Source organism: Gopherus flavomarginatus, chromosome 4 (assembly GCF_025201925.1).
Source record: "Gopherus flavomarginatus isolate rGopFla2 chromosome 4, rGopFla2.mat.asm, whole genome shotgun sequence".
Classification (NCBI taxonomy): Eukaryota; Metazoa; Chordata; order Testudines; family Testudinidae; genus Gopherus; species Gopherus flavomarginatus.
Window position 1 is genome coordinate 56,228,567 of NC_066620.1, and position 18,347 is coordinate 56,246,913.

The 18,347-nt window shown below is 46.2% G+C and overlaps 1 protein-coding gene across 4 annotated transcripts in view; it reads right to left on the bottom strand.

The window, feature by feature from the left end:
- Positions 1-18,347, bottom strand: part of LBR (lamin B receptor) — a 98,651-nt gene that overhangs the window by 27,041 nt on the left and 53,263 nt on the right. For all 4 annotated transcript variants that reach the window (XM_050948549.1, XM_050948548.1, XM_050948547.1 and 1 more), the window contains 3 exons: positions 16,467-16,550; positions 14,861-15,032; positions 10,813-11,006 (listed from right to left, as the gene is read on the bottom strand). In XM_050948549.1, coding sequence (XP_050804506.1) covers positions 10,813-11,006; positions 14,861-15,032; positions 16,467-16,550 — 450 coding nt within the window. The remainder of the gene's footprint in view (positions 1-10,812; positions 11,007-14,860; positions 15,033-16,466; positions 16,551-18,347) is intronic.

Here is an 18,347-nt window from a genome sequence, read left to right on the forward strand (position 1 = left end):
GAGAACCGGGCATGCCCCAGCGACCGACGAAGATTGTGAGGGGGGCACCCCCCAACTACGAAAACTATATACAAAGATCTATTTATATAACTGGATACATGAACTAAACGGTATGGATAGGACACTAACAGATTGCTATGTAAGAGAAGTTCCAGCTAGCCGTCACTGGCGGTAAGAAGGAATTGAGGAGGTGGAGGGTCGGCGGGCCCCTTTATAGGGTGCCATGGTGGTGCCACTCCAGGGGGTGCCTGGACTGACCCTACAGACGCTGCTAGGGGAAAATCTTCCGGTTGGCGTGCACGCGGCGCGCGCACACCTATTTTGAATGGACATGAACAACCACTCGTAGAAGGTCAGCTTCCTTTCAGTAAGCTTCCCATTTATTTTGTATTTTCCCACAAAGAGCAGGGAGGGTCATTTAGAAAAGGGAAAATAAAATAGGAAAATGAGGTTTACAAGGGGAGTCAGGAGCAGGTTCAATACCTGAAACTACTTTTCAATTTTTTTTTTTTAAATAGAGACAAGGTAGGTGAGGTAATATCTTTTACTGGACTAACTTCTTCTGTTCACGTAGACAAACTTTTGAGCTACACAGAAGCCTATTCCAGCACTTACCTACCCCAAATTTTCCTAATATCTAACCTAAGGCCTGGTCTACACTCTCTCGTCGACTGCGCCTGCGTCTCTCACCCCGGTGGAGTACCAGAGTTGACGGGAGAACCCTCAATTAATCCACTGCTGCAGATAAAGATGATTATTTTTTATCCTACCTTCAGCGGCCATGGAGAACAATTGATTACTGTCCTCTTTATAACAGTACTTAACATATTTTAAGACTTACCAGGTCGACCCCTCAGTCTTTTCTCAAGACTAAACATGCCCAGTTTTTTTAAACCTTTCCTTATAGGTCAGGTTTTCCAAACTCTTAATAATTTTTGTTGATCTCCGCTGGAGTCTCTCCAATTTGTCCACATTTTTCCTAAAGTGTGGCACCCAGAATTGGACACGGTGCTCCAGGTGAGGCCTCACCAGTGCTGAATAGAGTGGGATAATTACCTCCTATGGCTAACATATAACACTATTGTTAATCTACCCCAGAATATTACTTTTTTTTGCAACTGCATCATATATTCAATTTGTGATCCACTATATCCCCCAAATCCCTTTCAGCAGTACTGTCACGTAGCCAGTTATTCCCCATTTCGGAGGGCTGCAATATTTTTCCTTCCTACATGAAGTACTTTACCACTTGACTCTAGTGAATTTCATCTTGTTCATTTCAAACTAATTCTCCAATTTGTCATGGTCCTTTTGAATTCTAATCCTGTCCTCTGAAGTACTGCAACCCTTCACATTGTGGTGTCATCTGCAGATTTTATAAGCATACACTACACTCCAGTATACTTGTCATTAATGAAAATATTGACTGAACTGGACCCAGGACTGACCCATGTGGAACCCCATTAGATATGCCCTTCCAGTTTGGCAGCAAACCATCAATAACTACTCTTTGAGTATAGTCTTTCAACCATTTGTGCACCCAATCTGACTGCAATTTCATCAAGACCTCATACCCCTAGTCTGCTTATGAGAATTACATGGGACTGTGTTAAAAGCCTTACCAAAACCAAGATATATCATGTCTACTACTTCCCCCCATCCACTAGGCCACTAACCCTGTTAAAGAATTAAGTTGGTTTGGCATGATTTGTTCTTGACAAATGTATACTGGCTATTACTTATAACCATATTATACTCTAGGTACTTAAACAAAAAAGACGGTTACTCACCTTTGTAACTGTTGTTCTTCGAGATGTGTTGCTCATATCCATTCCAGTTAGGTGTGTGCGCTCCGCGTGCACGTTCGTCAGAGAAACTTTTACCCTAGCAACCCAGGCAGGTCGGCTGGGCGCCCCCTGGAGTGGCGCCGGTATGGTGCCCAATATATATCCCAGCCGACCCGGCCACCCTTCAGTTCCTTCTTGCCGGCTACTCCGACAGTGGGGAAGGAGGGTGGGTTTGGAATGGATATGAGCAACACATCTCGAAGAACAACAGTTACAACGGTGAGTAACCGTCTTTTCTTCTTCGAGTGATTGCTCATATCCATTCCAGTTAGGTGATTCCCAAGCCTTACCTAGGCGGTGGGGTCGGAGTGAGATGTGGTGGTATTTAAAACTGCTACGCCGAAGGCCGCATCATCTCTTGATTGTCTGACTAGCGCATAGTGTGCGGTGAATGTGTGGACCGATGACCAGGTCGCTGCACATCATATCTCCTGGATAGGCACGTGCACCAGGAAGGCTGCCGACGTCGCCTGAGCTCTTGTGGAATGTGCCGTGAGGTGGCTAGAGGGGACACGAACTAAGTCGTAGCATGCGCGAATGCATGCAGTTACCCAGGAGGAAATCCTCTGAGAGATTGGTTGGCCCCTCATCCGTTCTGCGATCGCCACAAACAGCTGAGGGGACTTCCGAAATGGCTTTGTTCGCTCAATGTAGAAAGCGAGCGCTCTACGTACATCTAAGGAGTGTAGCTGCTGCTCCCACCGGGAAGAGTGTGGCTTCGGGAAGAAGACCGGGAGAAAGATGTCCTGGTTGGTATGGAAGGCAGAAACAACCTTAGGGAGGAATGCCGGGTGGGGTCGCAGGTGCACTTTGTCCTTATGGAAGACGGTGTAGGGTGGATCCACTGTGAGAGCTCTCAGCTCTGAGACCCGTCTGGCCGATGCCCACCAAGAAAGCAGCCTTCCATGACAGGTACGTGAGCGAGCAAGTCGCCAGTGGCTCGAATGGCGGGAGCGGGAGCCTGTTCAGGACCAAGTTAAGGTCCCAGGTAGGAGCAGGGCGGCATACGGGGGGGTAGAGACGCTCCAGGCCTTTAACAAACCTGGCGACTAAGGGGTGGGAGAATACGGAGCGGCCACCCTCTCCTGGCCGAAACGCGGATATGGCCGCTAAGTGCACCTTTAAGGAGGATGTTGCCAGGCCCTGCTGCTTAAGGTACCAGAGGTAGTCTAGGACTGTGGGAATTGGGGTCTGCGTAGGGTTCACCCCTTGAGTAGCGCACCAGCACGAGAAACGCTTCCACTTGGCCCTGTACGTTGAGCGAGTGGAAGGCTTCCTGCTGTTAAGGAGTATATATTGGACCGGTGCGGAGCAGCTGAGCTCCGCCGTGTTCAGCCATGCAGGAGCCACGCCGTGAGGTGCAGGGTCCGTAGGTCCGGGTGACGAAGCCTGCCGTGATCCTGCGTGATCAGGTCTGGGTGGAGAGGAAGGGGAATTGGGGGGTCCACAGATAGGTTAAGCAAGGTGGTGAACCAGTGCTGTCTGGGCCACGCAGGTGCGATCAGGATTAGATGCGCTTTGTCCCTGCGCAGCTTCAACAGGACTTTGTGCACCAGAGGGAACGGAGGGAAGGCATCCAGGAGGTGGCGGGACCATGGCAGGAGAAATGCGTCCGTGATCGACCCGGGAGAGAGACCTTGAAAGGAGCAAAACTCCTGGCACTTCCTGTTGGACTTGGTTGCGAAGAGGTCTATGCGGGGAAATCCCCACCTCTGGAAGATGGAATGGATGACATCCGGTCTGATCGACCATTCGTGGCAGAGGAAGGATCGGCTGAGTCTGTCCGCCAGCGTGTTCTTGACCCCTGGGAGGAAGGATGCCACCAGGTCTATCGACTGGGCTATGCAGAAGTCCCAAAGTCGAATGGCTTCCTGACATAGGGGAGACGAACGGGTTCCCCCCTGTTTGTTGATATAATACATGGTCGTTGTGTTGTCCGTGAGTACGGAAACACAACGGCCATGTAGGTGTCGTTGAAACGCTTGGCAGGCGAGGCGGACTGCCCTTAGCTCCCAGACATTTATGTGGAGTGACAGCTCTTGGGACGACCAGAGGCCCTGGGTGCGCAGGTCCCCTAGGTGGGCCCCCCACCCCAGGGATGATGCATCGGTTGTTAGAGTCATCGACGGTTGCTGTGGATGGAACGGCATCCCCGCACATACTAGGGATGGGGTCAGCCACCAGTCGAGGGAGCGGAGAGGGTCGGGGGGAACCGTCACCAATACATCCAGGTGGTCCCTGCTCGGGCGGAATACGGGATGAAGCCACGTTTGGAAGGGCCTCATTTGGAGCCTGGCATACTTTGTCACATAAGTGCATGCGGCCATATGCCCTAGAAGTGTGAGGCAGGTGCGAGCCGAGGTGACTGGGGAGGCCTGCAAGCTCCGAATGATCACAACGATCGTCTGGAAGCGAGGTTGAGGTAAGTAGGCCCTGGCCTGAGTAGAGTCCAGGGTCGCGCCTATGAAGTCTAACCTCTGTGTGGGGACCAGGCTGGATTTCTCGGCATTGAGAAGCAGGCCTAGCTGGCAGAAGAGGTCCGTAACGGCCTCGACATGTCGCCGCACCTGCGACTGGGAGGACCCTTTCAGGAGCCAGTCGTCGAGGTACGGGAAGACGTGGATTTTCCGCCGACGGAGGTGGGCGGCCACAACGGCCATGCACTTGGTAAACACCCTCGGGGCCGTGGAGAGGCCGAAGGGCAGGACTGCGAACTGGAAGTGCTGATGTCTGACCGTGAAGCGAAGGTACTTCCTGTGCGGTGGAAAGATGGCGATATGGAAGTACGCGTCCTTCATGTCAAGGGCGGCATACCAGTCTCCAGGATCCAGGGATGGGATAATGGTTCCCAGGGAGATCATGCGGAACTTCAACTTGAGCATCCATTTGTTGAGGCCCCGGAGGTCTAGGATGGGTCTGAAACGTCCCTTGGATTTGGGGATCAGAAAATATCGGGAGTAGAATCCCTTGCCTCTCTCGCCTAGAGGTACTTCCTCTATAGCTCCCGCCGCGAGGAGGGAACGAACCTCCTGCTGGAGGGTTTGCTCGTGAGAGGGGTCCCTGAAGAGGGACCGGGAAGGGGGGCGGGAAGGGGGTGAGGAAGCAAATTGCAGATGGTATCCATGCTTCACTGTGCGTAGCACCCAACGGTCTGATGTTAACTGGGACCACGCCGGGAGGAAGTGGGAGAGGCGGTTGGAGAAGGTAGGGGAAGGATCCTGTCTTGAGTCTGGTATGCCGTCCCCGGGCGCACCTTCAAAAGCCGACTTGGGGCCCGGCTGTGCCTTGGAAGGCCCTTGGTTTTGGCCTCCCTGGGAGCTGGATTGGCGTCTGCGGCCCCCCCCGGCCACGCCGTCTATTGAGGTCCTGCCTCTGACGGGGTGGGAAGTATGGGCGTCATGCTTGGGGCCTGAAGGGTCTGCGCTGGGTGGAAGGTGTATGCATCCCCAGCGAGCGTATGATGACTCGACTGTCCTTCAGGTTTTGTAATTTGGAGTCCGTCTTGTCCGAGAACAACCCTTTCCCGTCAAAGGGTAGGTCCTGGACTGTATATTGTAGTTCCGGGGGTAGTGTGGAGGCTTGAAGCCGTGAAATGCGCCTCATGGTTATTCCGGACGCCAGGGTTCTGGCTGCCGAGTCAGCCGCGTCGAGGGAGGCCTGGAGGGAGGTCCTGGCCACCTTCTTACCCTCCTCCAGGAACGCATTAAATTCCGGGCGTGAGTCCTGGGGTAGCAGTTCGGAGAACTTACCCACCTCCGCCCATATGCTGTAGTTATAACGCCCCAGTAGGGCCTGCTGGTTGGCCACACGGAGTTGCAAGGCCCCAGCTGAGTACACCTTGCAACCCATGAGGTCCATCCGCCTAGCCTCCTTGGACTTGGGGGCCGGTGCCTGCTGGCCATGCCGTTCCCTGTCGTTGACCGACTGAACCACTAGAGAGGAGGGTGGACATACAGGTACTCGTACCCCCGAGAGGGTACCATGTACTTCCTTTCCACTTCCTTAGCTGTCGGTGGGATGGAGGCTGGTGACTGCCACAGGTTATCGGCGGTAGACTGGATAGTCTTTATGAATGGGAGGGCTACCCGGGTAGGACAATCGGCCGAGAGGATGCTCACTACCGGGTCCTCAACCTCTGAGACCTCCTCCACCGGAAGGTTGATATTAAGGGCCACTCTACAGAGGAGGTCCTGGTGGGCCCTGAGGTCTATACGTGGTGGTCCCGACACTGACGACCCAGCCACTGCCTCATCTGGCGAGGAGGAGGAGGAGGATACTCCGGGGACGAGGGTATCCTGCGCAGTCTCTTGTTCTTGGCCTGGTTCCTGCTCGTGTTGACCCGGGGAGTCTGGAGGCAGCTGTTTGTCCGACTCAACCACGGGGGGGCAGGAAACAGTGGCCTCTGGCACCCGATGTTCTGAGGCGGTAGAACGTGTCTGAGGCACGGGGGCACCCTGGGCCTGATGGTAAGCCCAGGGTGTCCAAAAACCCCACTGCTGGGCACCCGCGTCCTGCGAGTGGGGGTCTTGGAACACTCTCAGCGGTACTTCGGGGTCCTGGTCCCGTTCATAATAGCTACCCACCTTGGAGGATGCCGACGTGCCTCTAGATGGCCACGGTGGAGCGGCGAAAGTCGGTGCTGAGGTACCGACAGACCTCACACCTCTGGATAGTGGTGACCGTTGTCAGTATCGGTGTTGAGAGCGAGACTGGGACCTGCGACCGGCTTGGTGCCAGGAGGTCGACCGGGATCCCAAGTGCCTTTGTCTAGATCTGCTCCTGGAGGTGCGGTGCCCACCGCGGTGCCGTGAGCTGGAGCGGTGCCAGGAGTACCGGGTTGACGCTCGGGACGTCGACCGGCGCCGGGAGCCTGACCGGTGCCGAGAGCGTGAGCGGTACCGAGGTGAACGGTGCCGGGAGCCTGACCAGAGCTGGGGTGATTGGTGCCGGGAGTCTGACCGGTGCCGAGGCGATCGGTGCCAGGATCGAGATCGACGTCGCGAGCCTGAGTGGCGCCTCGATGCCGAGCGTCCGCGGGACCGCAATCTGGAGCGGTGCCGGTCTGCCACACTGACCGAAGCTGGTCTGGTCAGGGTCGGTTTGCCCATAGAGCATAGTACCCGCACCGGCGGTGCTGGGGGTAAGGGCATCGGTGCCTCGGTGATGGTGATTAGCTCCCTCGCTGCGGCAAACGTCTCCGGAGTAGAGGGTGAAGCGAGCTCTACCACGGTGTGCACCGGAGAGCTGCCAGGTGCCGGACTCGACGGCCCTCGCAGGGTCGGAGTCAACGGTACCGGCTTAGACGGTGCCGCAGCAGGTATCGGTGCTGGCCGATCCGCCTTTTGCGCAGGCTCTGATTGTGGGGCAGCTGGTGGCGAGATGATCTGTGCCTTCGCCGCCTTCGGCCTCGGGGAGAGGGAGCGGCTCTGGGCCGGTTTCGGTGCCGGCTTTTTGGTGGTAGCACTCGGTGCCGTGGCGGTGCCCTTGCTCACCGGCTGACTTGCGCTCGGTGCCGAAGGCGAAGGTGTCAGGGCCGCTTCCATAAGGAGCTGTCTCAATCTAATGTCCCGCTCCTTCTTGGTTCTTGGCTTAAAGGACTTACAGATCGAGCACTTGGCCGATAAGTGCGACTCCCCGAGGCACTTCAAGCAGGAGTCATGGGGGTCTCCAGCTGGCATGGGCTTGTGACAAGCCGAGCACTGCTTGAAGCCCGATGAGCTACAACTAATAACTACACTAACAACACTAGATAACTGACTAACTAACAACTATATATCTATATATGTACAATAACAACTATAACTACTATATACAACGATAGCGAAATGAGCTGCTAGGGAGTGTGAAGGTCAGCGAAGCTGCGCTCCACAGTTCCAACGACCGACACGGGCGGTAAGAAGGAACTGAAGGGTGGCCGGGTCGGCTGGGATATATATTGGGCGCCACAGTGGCGCCACTCCAGGGGGCGCCCAGCCGACCCGCCTGGGTTGCTAGGGTAAAAGTTTCTCCGACGAACGTGCACGCGGCACGCACACACCTAACTGGAATGGATATGAGCAATCACTCGAAGAAGAACTGATTTTTTGATAATCTGTTCCAGTATCTTTTCAGATATCAAACATAGGCTGACTGGTCTATAATTCCCTGGGTCCTCTTTGTTCCTTTTTAAAAAACATATGTTTTACATTTGCCCTTCTGCAGTCCTCTGGGACCGCATGTGTCCCCATGGAGTTCTCAAAGATTATGACTAATGGTTCCAAGATAGCGTCAGCTAGTTCCTCAAGTACTCTAAGATGAGTTTCATCAGGCCCTGCTGACTTGAATACATCTAACTTCTCTAATTATTCTTTAACCTGTGCTTTCCTCTTTTTTTGGCTTATATTCCTTCCCTCTTGTTAATATTAATTCTGTTGAATATCTAGTCACCATTAAAGTTTTTAGTGAAGACTGAAGCAAAATAGGCATTAAACACCTCAGCCATCTTGATACCAGTTATTAGCAATCCTTCCCCACTAAGTAATGGGCCTATACTTTCCTTTGTTTTTCCCCTTGCTCCTAATGTATTTAAACAACTTCTTACTGCCTTTTATGACCCTTGCTAGGTGTAATTCATTTTGTGCCTCAGCATCTCTGACTTTGTCCCTATTGTTTGTACTATTGTGTATAAGGCTTGTGCTACTCTTTTGTACTCCTTACAAAAAGTGGAAAACGGACAAATTGCTAAGACTCCTTTTTGATTTTCAGGTCATTGAAGAGCTCCTGATGAAGCCATACTGGCCTCTTGCTATTCTCCCTATCTTTCCTTTACATTGGAATAGTTTACAATTGTGCCTTTAATATTGTCTTCTTGAGAAAGAGCCAACAATACTGAAATCCTATTTCTCTTAGTTTTTCTTCCCATGGAATCCTACCTACCAGTTCTCTAGGTTTGTTAAAGTCTCCTTTTTGAAGTCCATTGTTCCTCTGCTGCTCTCACACCTTCCTTAGGTGTTTTTAAGGTCAGGCTTGACAAAGCCCTAGCTGGGATGATTTAATTGGGAATTGGTCCTGCTTTGAGCAGGGCGTCGGACTAGATGACCTCCTGAGGTCCCTTCCAACCCTGATAGTCTATGATTCTTCCTTTCTACAGGATCATGAAATTTATCATGTCATGATCACTTTTACCCAAAATGCCTTCCACCTCCAGATTTCCTACCAATTTCTCCCTGTTGGTCAGAATCAAGTCTAGAATTGTTGTCCCCCAACTTATTTCCTATACTTTCTGAAACAAAAACGTATCCCAACATATTCCAAATACTTATTAGAAATTGTGTTTTGCCGTTTTACTTTTCAGACAAATTTCTGGGTAGTTAAAGTCTATGATTACTACCAGGTCTTGTTTTGCATATTTCTGTTGTTCTAGAAATGCTTCATCCCATTCACCTCCTCTTCTTGATTTGATGGTCTATGGTAGACCCCTGCCATGACATCACCCTATAGCACATGCTATAGACCACTTCAAATGAAGTGCACAATTAAAAGTTAGCAGGCAGTAAGGTGCATAATGAATTGCTGTAATAAGCCATAAAAGCACTATCTCTGTTTAGTCTAGATTTTTAGTGTCTAGCAGAGTTAAAAGTTTAAGTTCCCACACCCATCTTTTGAAAGTGTTATGCAAGTTTCCTTTGAGGATAAGGACTGAGAGGTCAGATATGGAATTATCACTGTCTGAAGTATCCACCCCAGGTAACATGGTGTATGTGTCTTTTATCATCTTTCTGTGTAAGTTCATTTGATTGTCTGGTTTCACCCACATACTTGTTTGGGGCATTTGATGCATGATGATAGGCATTTATAGTACCCATAAATCTTGAAAGGTGTGTTGTGGTGGGTGTTGATCACTGTAGCAATGCAGATATGTCAGCAGGTTTTGCATCTGTTCTGACAGGGTCTGGTGCTGTTTTGAGTGGTGTCCTGGTCTGTGGGGAGCTTGCTTGTGAAGACAAGCTTAGTGAGGATGGGGAATTGTTTGAAGGCCAGAAGAGGGGTTTTTAATTGACTAGATTTCAAGTAGACCAAGTCCCTAAAAAGCATTCTTTCAAATATTTGGAGGGCAAGGAAAATAAACAGGAAGAGAAGGACAGAAATACAAATGATAGCTATGTTTATATAAACTTTCAAGGAACTTCTATAAACATAGGTGTCTGAAATCTCAGTGAAATTTATGTCTGAAAAAAGTGGGAGGTAGCAATTTTAACACACGTGTTACAAAGCCAGAAGTTTCTGTTTCCCAGAGTAGCGTCAACCAAGAGTCCAATGAACGATCCTCTCCATTTTAAACAGCCAAACTAAAGGATTGCTGACTTCTATAGAAATTGCCATTCCAAACTAGACCAACAGTTTATCTACTTTTGTATTCTTTCTTCCAGAAGTGGGCAATATCGGATGCTTCAGAGAAAAGGTAAAGAACAATATAATGTACTTGTACAATTGTGTGATGATGTGTATGGGTGGGATAGTTAGGAATGACTTCCTGAGCGAGCAACTTTCCCAGCAATGAAGCCTGTATCTTGAAGAAAATACTCTCCCCTCTATTTGATGTAGTGATGGAACCAAATAGAAACTCAGTAACAGAAGCTGGTAAAAATGTATATGCTCAAAAGTTGCCATATAACATTCTTCTAGGATTCTATCAGTGCATCAAGTCCATTTTACTACTTGATACCTAAATGACAAATGGTTACTGTGTAGTCTATTGAAGGTACTGGGATATATGACCAGAAATCAGACTTTTGTCATCAAGAGTTTTCAGGGTGGCAGTTGTGTAATTTAAGCTTTCAACAAATCTGAAGTAGTTATATTCCAATATAGTATTGATAAATAGATAGTTATTGGTTAATTAACTGTATTTCAAATAATGGAATCAAACCTCCTTTCAACCCAGTCCACAAAACCCTCCAGAACACATTTACTACTAGAAGTTTACCTTTCCAGCTGGCAATAATGAAAACAGAGCTTGAAGAAAGAACCACAGAAGAAAGACACCAAACACTCTGGTCTCCCATAAACTGTCAAATGCTGGCAAAGGAGGCAAGTTCATAACACTGGGGTCTTCCTGTTTGCACATCAACAGCAAATAAAATACAGTGGCAGGCAGGAAAAAGATCATGCAAAAGGCCCCTGTAAACAAAAAACACACAACAGTAAAAGATAAACTTGGAAAATAAAATCATCCCATTAGAACAGCAATTTTCAATCTATAGATTAATAAACCCATACATTATTTCATACAAGGATAAACACTTATTTGATAAAACAAACAATTGCATGTAATGTTATCAAAGATTACCACCATGTGTTTACAATGGCTGTGTCAGCCACAAGAGGAATAGTCATCCTAAATAAGTGCCAATTTTTTTAAAAAATACCATGCTACATAGTTTGTTTTTAAAAAAAGGGGAGTTCTGTAAACAAACCACTCACTCCAGAGTTACCTTAATACCAGAAAGAAAGTGGTAAAAAAAAATTCTATAATGTAAAACCATATATAAATTATCTAAGCTGCCATTTCTATAAATTGGTGTTGCTGTTTTAGAGCAAAACTCCCTCTAGACACAGACTATTATAAACAAAGAATTCCATAACCTTAGATAAATACATTGCTTTTAAGACAGGGAATCTTAAAACTGCCAACTCAACCAGTTGTGAAGTTGGTCGGTGTTTTTCTTTTTTTTAATTTAAACTAGGTTCAATGTAATTAGATCAGTGTAATTTTAAGATCACTGTATTTTCATCTAGACTCTTTATTTAAGGATAACAGCTGACAGGTTAATTTAGAATATTAGATCCAATGTCAGTGGAGACAGATTATCTTGATTAGTCACACAGTGCAAGCAAAAGACAAAAAATAGAATCATAGAAAGGTAGGATTGGAGAGGACCTCAATAGGTCACCTCATCCATAGACGAGGCAGGACTAAGTATTATCTATAATACCCCTGACAGGTGTTGGTCTAACCTGTTTGTAAAGACCTCCAATGACAGAGATTCCACAACCTCCCTTGGTAATTTGTTCCAATGTTGACCTACCTTTACACATTAGGACATTTGCCTAATATCTAACCTAAACGTCCTTGATGCAGTTTACGCCCATTACTTCTTATCCTGTCCTCAGTGGATAAGGAAAACAACTTATCACCCCTCTTTTGATAACAACCCTTTTGCATACTTGAAGACAGTTATGTCCCCCCCTCAACCTTCTCTTCTCCAGATTTAACTAATCCAATTTTTTTCGTCTTTCCTTGTAGATCTTGTTTTCTAGACCTTTAAACATTTTTGTTGCTCTCCTCTGGACTGTCTACGAAGCGTGGTGCCCAGAACTGAACACAGTATTCCAGTGGAGGCCTTATCACTGCTGAGCAGAATGGAAGAATTACTTCTCGTGTCTTGCATAAAACACTCTTGCTAGTACATCACATGACGTTTGCCTTTTTTTCCCCCCTCAACAGTATTACAGTGTTGACTCACAGTAGATCACAAGTTTAATAACTCCCAGTTCGTTTTCTACAATACTCCTTCCTAGACAGTAATTTTCCATTTTGTATGTGCACATGTGAGGGGGTGTGCCAACCCGCAAGGGTTAACCACGCACTTTAGGCTCGGGAGGTCACCCCCCCCCCCCCAACCCCTGGGGCATACTCCATCTGGAAGCAGTATATAAAAGGTCACCGCTCAGCTCAATCTGGGCTGACTGAGGAGAAAAGCAGATGCATGCTGCAGGCTCCTGCCAGGCAGCTGCTAGAGCTCCAGCCTGCAGAGCCCAGTCGACTGCAGAAAATGTGGGAAGTGGAAGGCTGCTAACCCTGAAGGAAGTACAGGATCCAAGACCAACAGCAGGAAGTGGTCCAGGGAACATGTTTGTTGAGTGAGGGACCTAAGCCTGAAGCCAGGACTACTAGTTCCGCAAGACACTGGGTTCGGGCCTGGTTGAGTAGGACGGGCCCAGGTCCCCCTCGCCTATTGCAAGGCTCCACAGCCCTAAGGCCAAGGGCAGCCATAGACTCTAACTGCTAGCTCCCACCACTCTGAGGCCAAGGGAAGTTCCCTAATCTCTGTCTGGTAGGCCTCCCCACCCTTACTGCAAGAAGCCACATTCACCAAAAGGGGGCGTTCTCTCCCAACGGTCTGAAATCCTGCTAAAGTGCCATGGATTATTCCTTCCTAAGTGTAGTACTTTGCATTTGTCCTTGTTGAATTTCATCCTGTTTATTTCAGACCACTTCTCCAGTTTGTCAAGATAATTTTGAATTCTAATCCTGTCCTCCAAAGCACTTCCAACCCCTCCTAGCTTGCTATCATCCATATATTTTATAAGTGTTATTCTCTATGCCATTATCCAAATCATTTGAAAAGATATTGAATAGAACCCAGGACAGATTCCTGCAGGACCCCATTCTATATGCCCTTCCAACTTGACTGTGAATCACTGATAACTACTCTGAGTATTATTTTCCAACCAGTTGTGCACCCACCTCATAGTACGTTTGTCTAGGCTGTATTTCCCTAGTTTGCTTATGAGATGGGCATGAGAGACGGAATCAAAAACCTCATTAAAGCTGAGATATCAAATCTACTTCTTCTTCCCATCCACAAGGCTCGCTGACTTGTCAAAGGATATTAGATGGATTTGTCAAGAACAAATCATGTCAAACCAAAGTTGGCTATTATTTATCACCTTGTTGTCTAGGAACTCACAACTTGATTATTTGCTCCATTATCCTTCCAGGTACCAAAGTTAAGATGACTGGTTTATAATTTCCTAGGTTGTCCTTATTCCCCCTTTTATTCATAGTTATTATATTTGCTCTCTGATCTCTCCCATCCTCCACAGGTTCGGACTGATGATTGCGGATGGCTCAGAGATCTCTTCAGCCAGTTCCTTACATATTATAGTATGTATTTCATCGGTCCCTGCTGACTGAAGTCAACTAACATGTCTAAGTTAGGCCATGTCTACAGTAGCAAGCTTACATCTGTACTGATGCAGCTGTGCCACTGTAAGACTGCTTATGTACCTGCTCTATGCCAACAGAAGAGAGCTCCTGGTTAAGCCAGCGTGGTCTTTTACTGTTCTTCCTATCTTTCCCATGCACTGGGATATATCTTTAAAAAGCTGCCAACTCTCCTGAACTCCTTTCTTCCCCATAGACTTGCTTACCTACCAATACCTGCTAATAAAAGGAGTTCACCACACAGCTATAGATACAAAGGGATTTATTCAAGGGTTGTGTCCACATACAGTATGTTGTATAAATTAATAAATAAGTAGCCACACGCAACAGGCAGTGGTGGTTAGAACAGACAGTGTGAAAATGTGTGTTTCACATTACAGGTGTCTGTATTCACAGAACTAAATGGAAGATTGTTTCTCTCATGGATTTTTTTCTAGTTTTGTCCTCTCTAGTTTTAACCCCAACGGGCTACTTCTGTGATAACAAAGAACATAAGATTAAAAACCCAGTGTCCTAACACAATGGTACTCCACTATTTCCCTTTGCAATCTATTCCAGATTTCAATCAACTAATGGTCAGAAATCACTGACCTTCCATTATTCAGCCAAAATTTTCCTTGTTTTATTTTCACAGCATTAAACCCAGTTACTTTCCAATTGGCTTTTTAAAAAAAATAAAACGATCATACTAATTCCATTGAAGTACAAAGTACATTTGCCTTCAGTAGTTCTCCAAAAAGGTGGAATATCTGAGTTTGAGACAACTGGCTTTTCAAATTATGAAATTTGAAGATGCTTACTCTAGTAACTTCAAGGAGAAAGATCATGATAATCACTCATCTTCCTCATAGCAGGTCAAACAGAACCAAATGTGAGGCATCAATGTCACCAAAGGCAAACAAGACACACTAGCACCAGATGAATGACCCCAATGTGTGTGTGTGGGGGGGGGAATCTTTGAGAATGGCAACGTGATATCAAGTAAAAATAAATCAGTGACTATCACTATTGTTAATATACATACCAATTCTTCCACCAAACTCTAGCTCCTTTGTTTCTGTTGATACTTTTTCAGTAGTTTTTGCTGTCTCAAAAACTCTCTCTTTCAAAAATATTTCTTCCTTTTTCTTCTGTCTTCTTGGATGTAAGGTATACTTGTCAAGCACATGCCCAATTTCTAGCTCTGATTCAACTTTCTGTTGATAAAGAACAAAAGGTTACAAATACCAAACAATTACCATGTCTTATTCTATAGAGTGGTGTAATCAAGAGAACATTACTCAGATTTGAGCACTGAAGTACAATGCATTTTTCCCCCGTTAAAAGGTATTCAACTATATTAGCAGTAGAAGAGAAGACAGCCAAAAGGCAAACATTCTGCTTAATATTCCCTCCCCTCCACACTTGTCTGCTTTGTTTCCATCCTTTCCAATTCTACATGCCCTAGTCCTCCCTTCAGATGAGTGTTAACCTAAACAATCATCTTCCTCTGCCAGAAGAAATTATTTTAAAAAGCAGCAGTTAACATTGTTTCATTGTTGATCAATTAGAGAACATGGTCGTTTAAAGTTGCGTAATGCTCCCTTATAACATTGTTTGGCAGCCGCCTGCTTTGTCCACTGCTTGCAGAAAGAGCAACCCATTGGAGCTAGCTAGTGGGGTCTTGGAACTAGGGTGGACCAGCAGACCCCCTACCAGCTCCCTGCTCCCCTAAGTTCCCTATACCGCAGCTGCCCAGCAGGCGAGCTGTCCCTCCCCCCACTGCCATGTGCTGCTCTTGCCCTCTGACTTGGAGCTGCTCCCAGAAGCCTCCTGCCTGCTGTGCAGAGGGGGTAGGGTGACCAGATAGCACAGGTGAAAAATGGGGACAGGCGGTAATAGGCACCTTTATAAGAAAGCCCCAAATATTATCGGGACATCTGGTCACGGGGGGGGGGGGGGGGGTAAGAGAAGAGGGCTGCTAATGTCAGGGTGTCCTCCTCTCCCCACTCCTGCCCCCCATCTCATCCAGGTGGGAACATGACAGGGCTCAGGAGGGAGGGAGCTTGCTGGCAGCAGCTGCTGTCTCAACTTGCTGATCTACTTTAAAAGGCAGTGTACATAAGAGTGGGGTCAGTGTAATTAAAAGGGCAATGTGCATCTCTCTCTCTCACACACAGTCCGTCTCTCTCTCTCTCTGCCATGCTGTCTCCCCTCTCTCCATTCATGCTGCCTTGTAAAGCGTGAGGCTACATTAACGTGTTAACCCTTGAGGGCTCACCCGAATTCTTGTTCATCATTTAGCAGTAAGGCATTCCCTGGGAAATACTCCACCATCTGACTCTGACACCTCAACCAAGCTTCACAATCATCATTGCTCTGTGTGTGTATATATATTTTAAATATATATTATATATAAAATATTAAAAAAATACAGTCTTTGGCAAAAGAAATGTCCCTGGAATCTACCCCTCCCCCATTTACATTAATTCTTATGGGGAAATTGGATTCGCTTAACATCGTTTCGCTTAAAGTAGCATTTTTCAGAAACATTACAACGTTAAGCAAGGAGTTAGTGTAACACACACTTTTTTCTGGTAATGCTGCAGATTTACTGTGGCCATAAGATATACAGTTCTTAGTTCTCTTACCTGTAAGATTTTGTAGGAAGTATCATTCCTTTCTGTACTATCAGGTTCACCATTATACCTGCTAGTGTTGTTCTCATTCAGTTTCTAGTTTGAAAAAGAAAGAATTTTTAAATGCTACCATTGAATTAAAATAAGTATATAATGAATAGTTTAAAAAATATTTACTGACAGAGGTACCTGTCACAACAGTAGACTAGTATAACTGGAAAAAATAGAGGTGTTTTGTTATCCCTCCCCATTTGTTTACTTTGTGCACGTGGCTGCAATTTTTTGAAAATGAGTAAATGCAATCTCCACTGTTTGGATGAGTCTTAAAGGAAAAAGGGGAAAGAATTCCTTTAAGAGTAGGAAAATGCAATAGTAAAACAGGGTAAGCTGGGGGAATTCAGAGGAAGGTGCAGTTCCCAAATCACTTTTAACTCAGTGAATTTAAATGTCAATTACAAAAAGTGTGTCCATTCAACCATTTTGTTACACAAGCTAACTCACTCTCCCGAAATTGTTTCTTCTGCAGATATACACAAAAAAGGAGCAGACCTGCCAAGTCAAAAAGGTGCCATTTAACATTATACTTTTCCATAGTAAAAAAATAAGAGCCAAATATGTCCTTCAGACAAATCTGAAGTCTGGCTACACAGCTCTGGAAAAATCTAACTGACAAAATAAAATTTTGGTTTTGGTTTCAGTTTCTGCTTCACAGCAGGGAGACTCAGAAAAACCTGCCTGTAACTAAGGAAACAGACCAAAATTATGAATTCTTCAGGAGCGAGTCACTCCTATCATGCCAGTGATCAAAATGTCTGCTCTCTAAGCTTTAAGCAAGTTTAAATCCCACTGTTAAGCACACGAGGACCTTCATGCACAGAAGGAGAATTGTGGACCACAAGTCATTAGAAACACAACATGTGGGCATATCGCCAACAAGCTACACCCTGGGCCTTTAAGTCACCTGAAAGGTAGAAAATTAGGTCATTATAAAAAAAAAAATCCAGAGCACAAACCACAGTATGTTTTTAAGGGGTTATAACTCAGCCAAATGAAAAATAATCTTAATGGATCAGTGAAAGGCACATTTTTAAACTAGAAACTATGTCCCAGACTTATTTCAAGTTCCCATCTCCTCACTGAAGCAATTCAAAACAAAGTTCTTATAAAGCAGATATGTGTCACCCCTGCTAACCTTCATTCTCAAAAGCTGCTTGTCCATTTTTAATCAAAATTTTCAGCACAAATTCACTTCCAGGTTAGAACAAACGTGCAAAATTTCAGCTTGAAAGCCAAAAGTTTGACTTAAAAGCTATCAGAAAGCGATCCTTTATAATGAAAACATTTATGCAACATCAAGCATAGGCAAGGCCACATATACTCCACAGCAAGCTAGTCCTAAATTCTGCACCAAAATCCCAACTTTCTGCAACAGCTTCAGATACATTTTTAATATACAGGTTTTTAATTAATTGTGAAAATAATCAATACTGCTGCACCTGTTTTGATACTAAATTTGACTGTTATCTCCACATTTTCACTGTGCCACAGATATTCATCTTTAGATTTCAATATTAGCAACGATTAAGATAAGTGGGACAGTTCAAACCTGTAAGAACTAGCGCTTCAAGTTTGGTGCAAATTCAGGAGGTATTACTGCATCTCTTTACACTTGGTTTACATTTTCAAGTTTCATACTCATGTAAGCTAGGAAACTTATTTTGTTAAAATGAAAGTGGAGCTTCCTGAGCACAATTCTGCAGCCAGGCCCTAACCATAAGCAATACTATGCTTATAATAGCAACTGGGAAGGACATTTGTTTCAAACTGTATTTACAATACTATTAATTTTTTCTTTACACCTAGACACATACCCACAGATCCAAATCTTCAAAG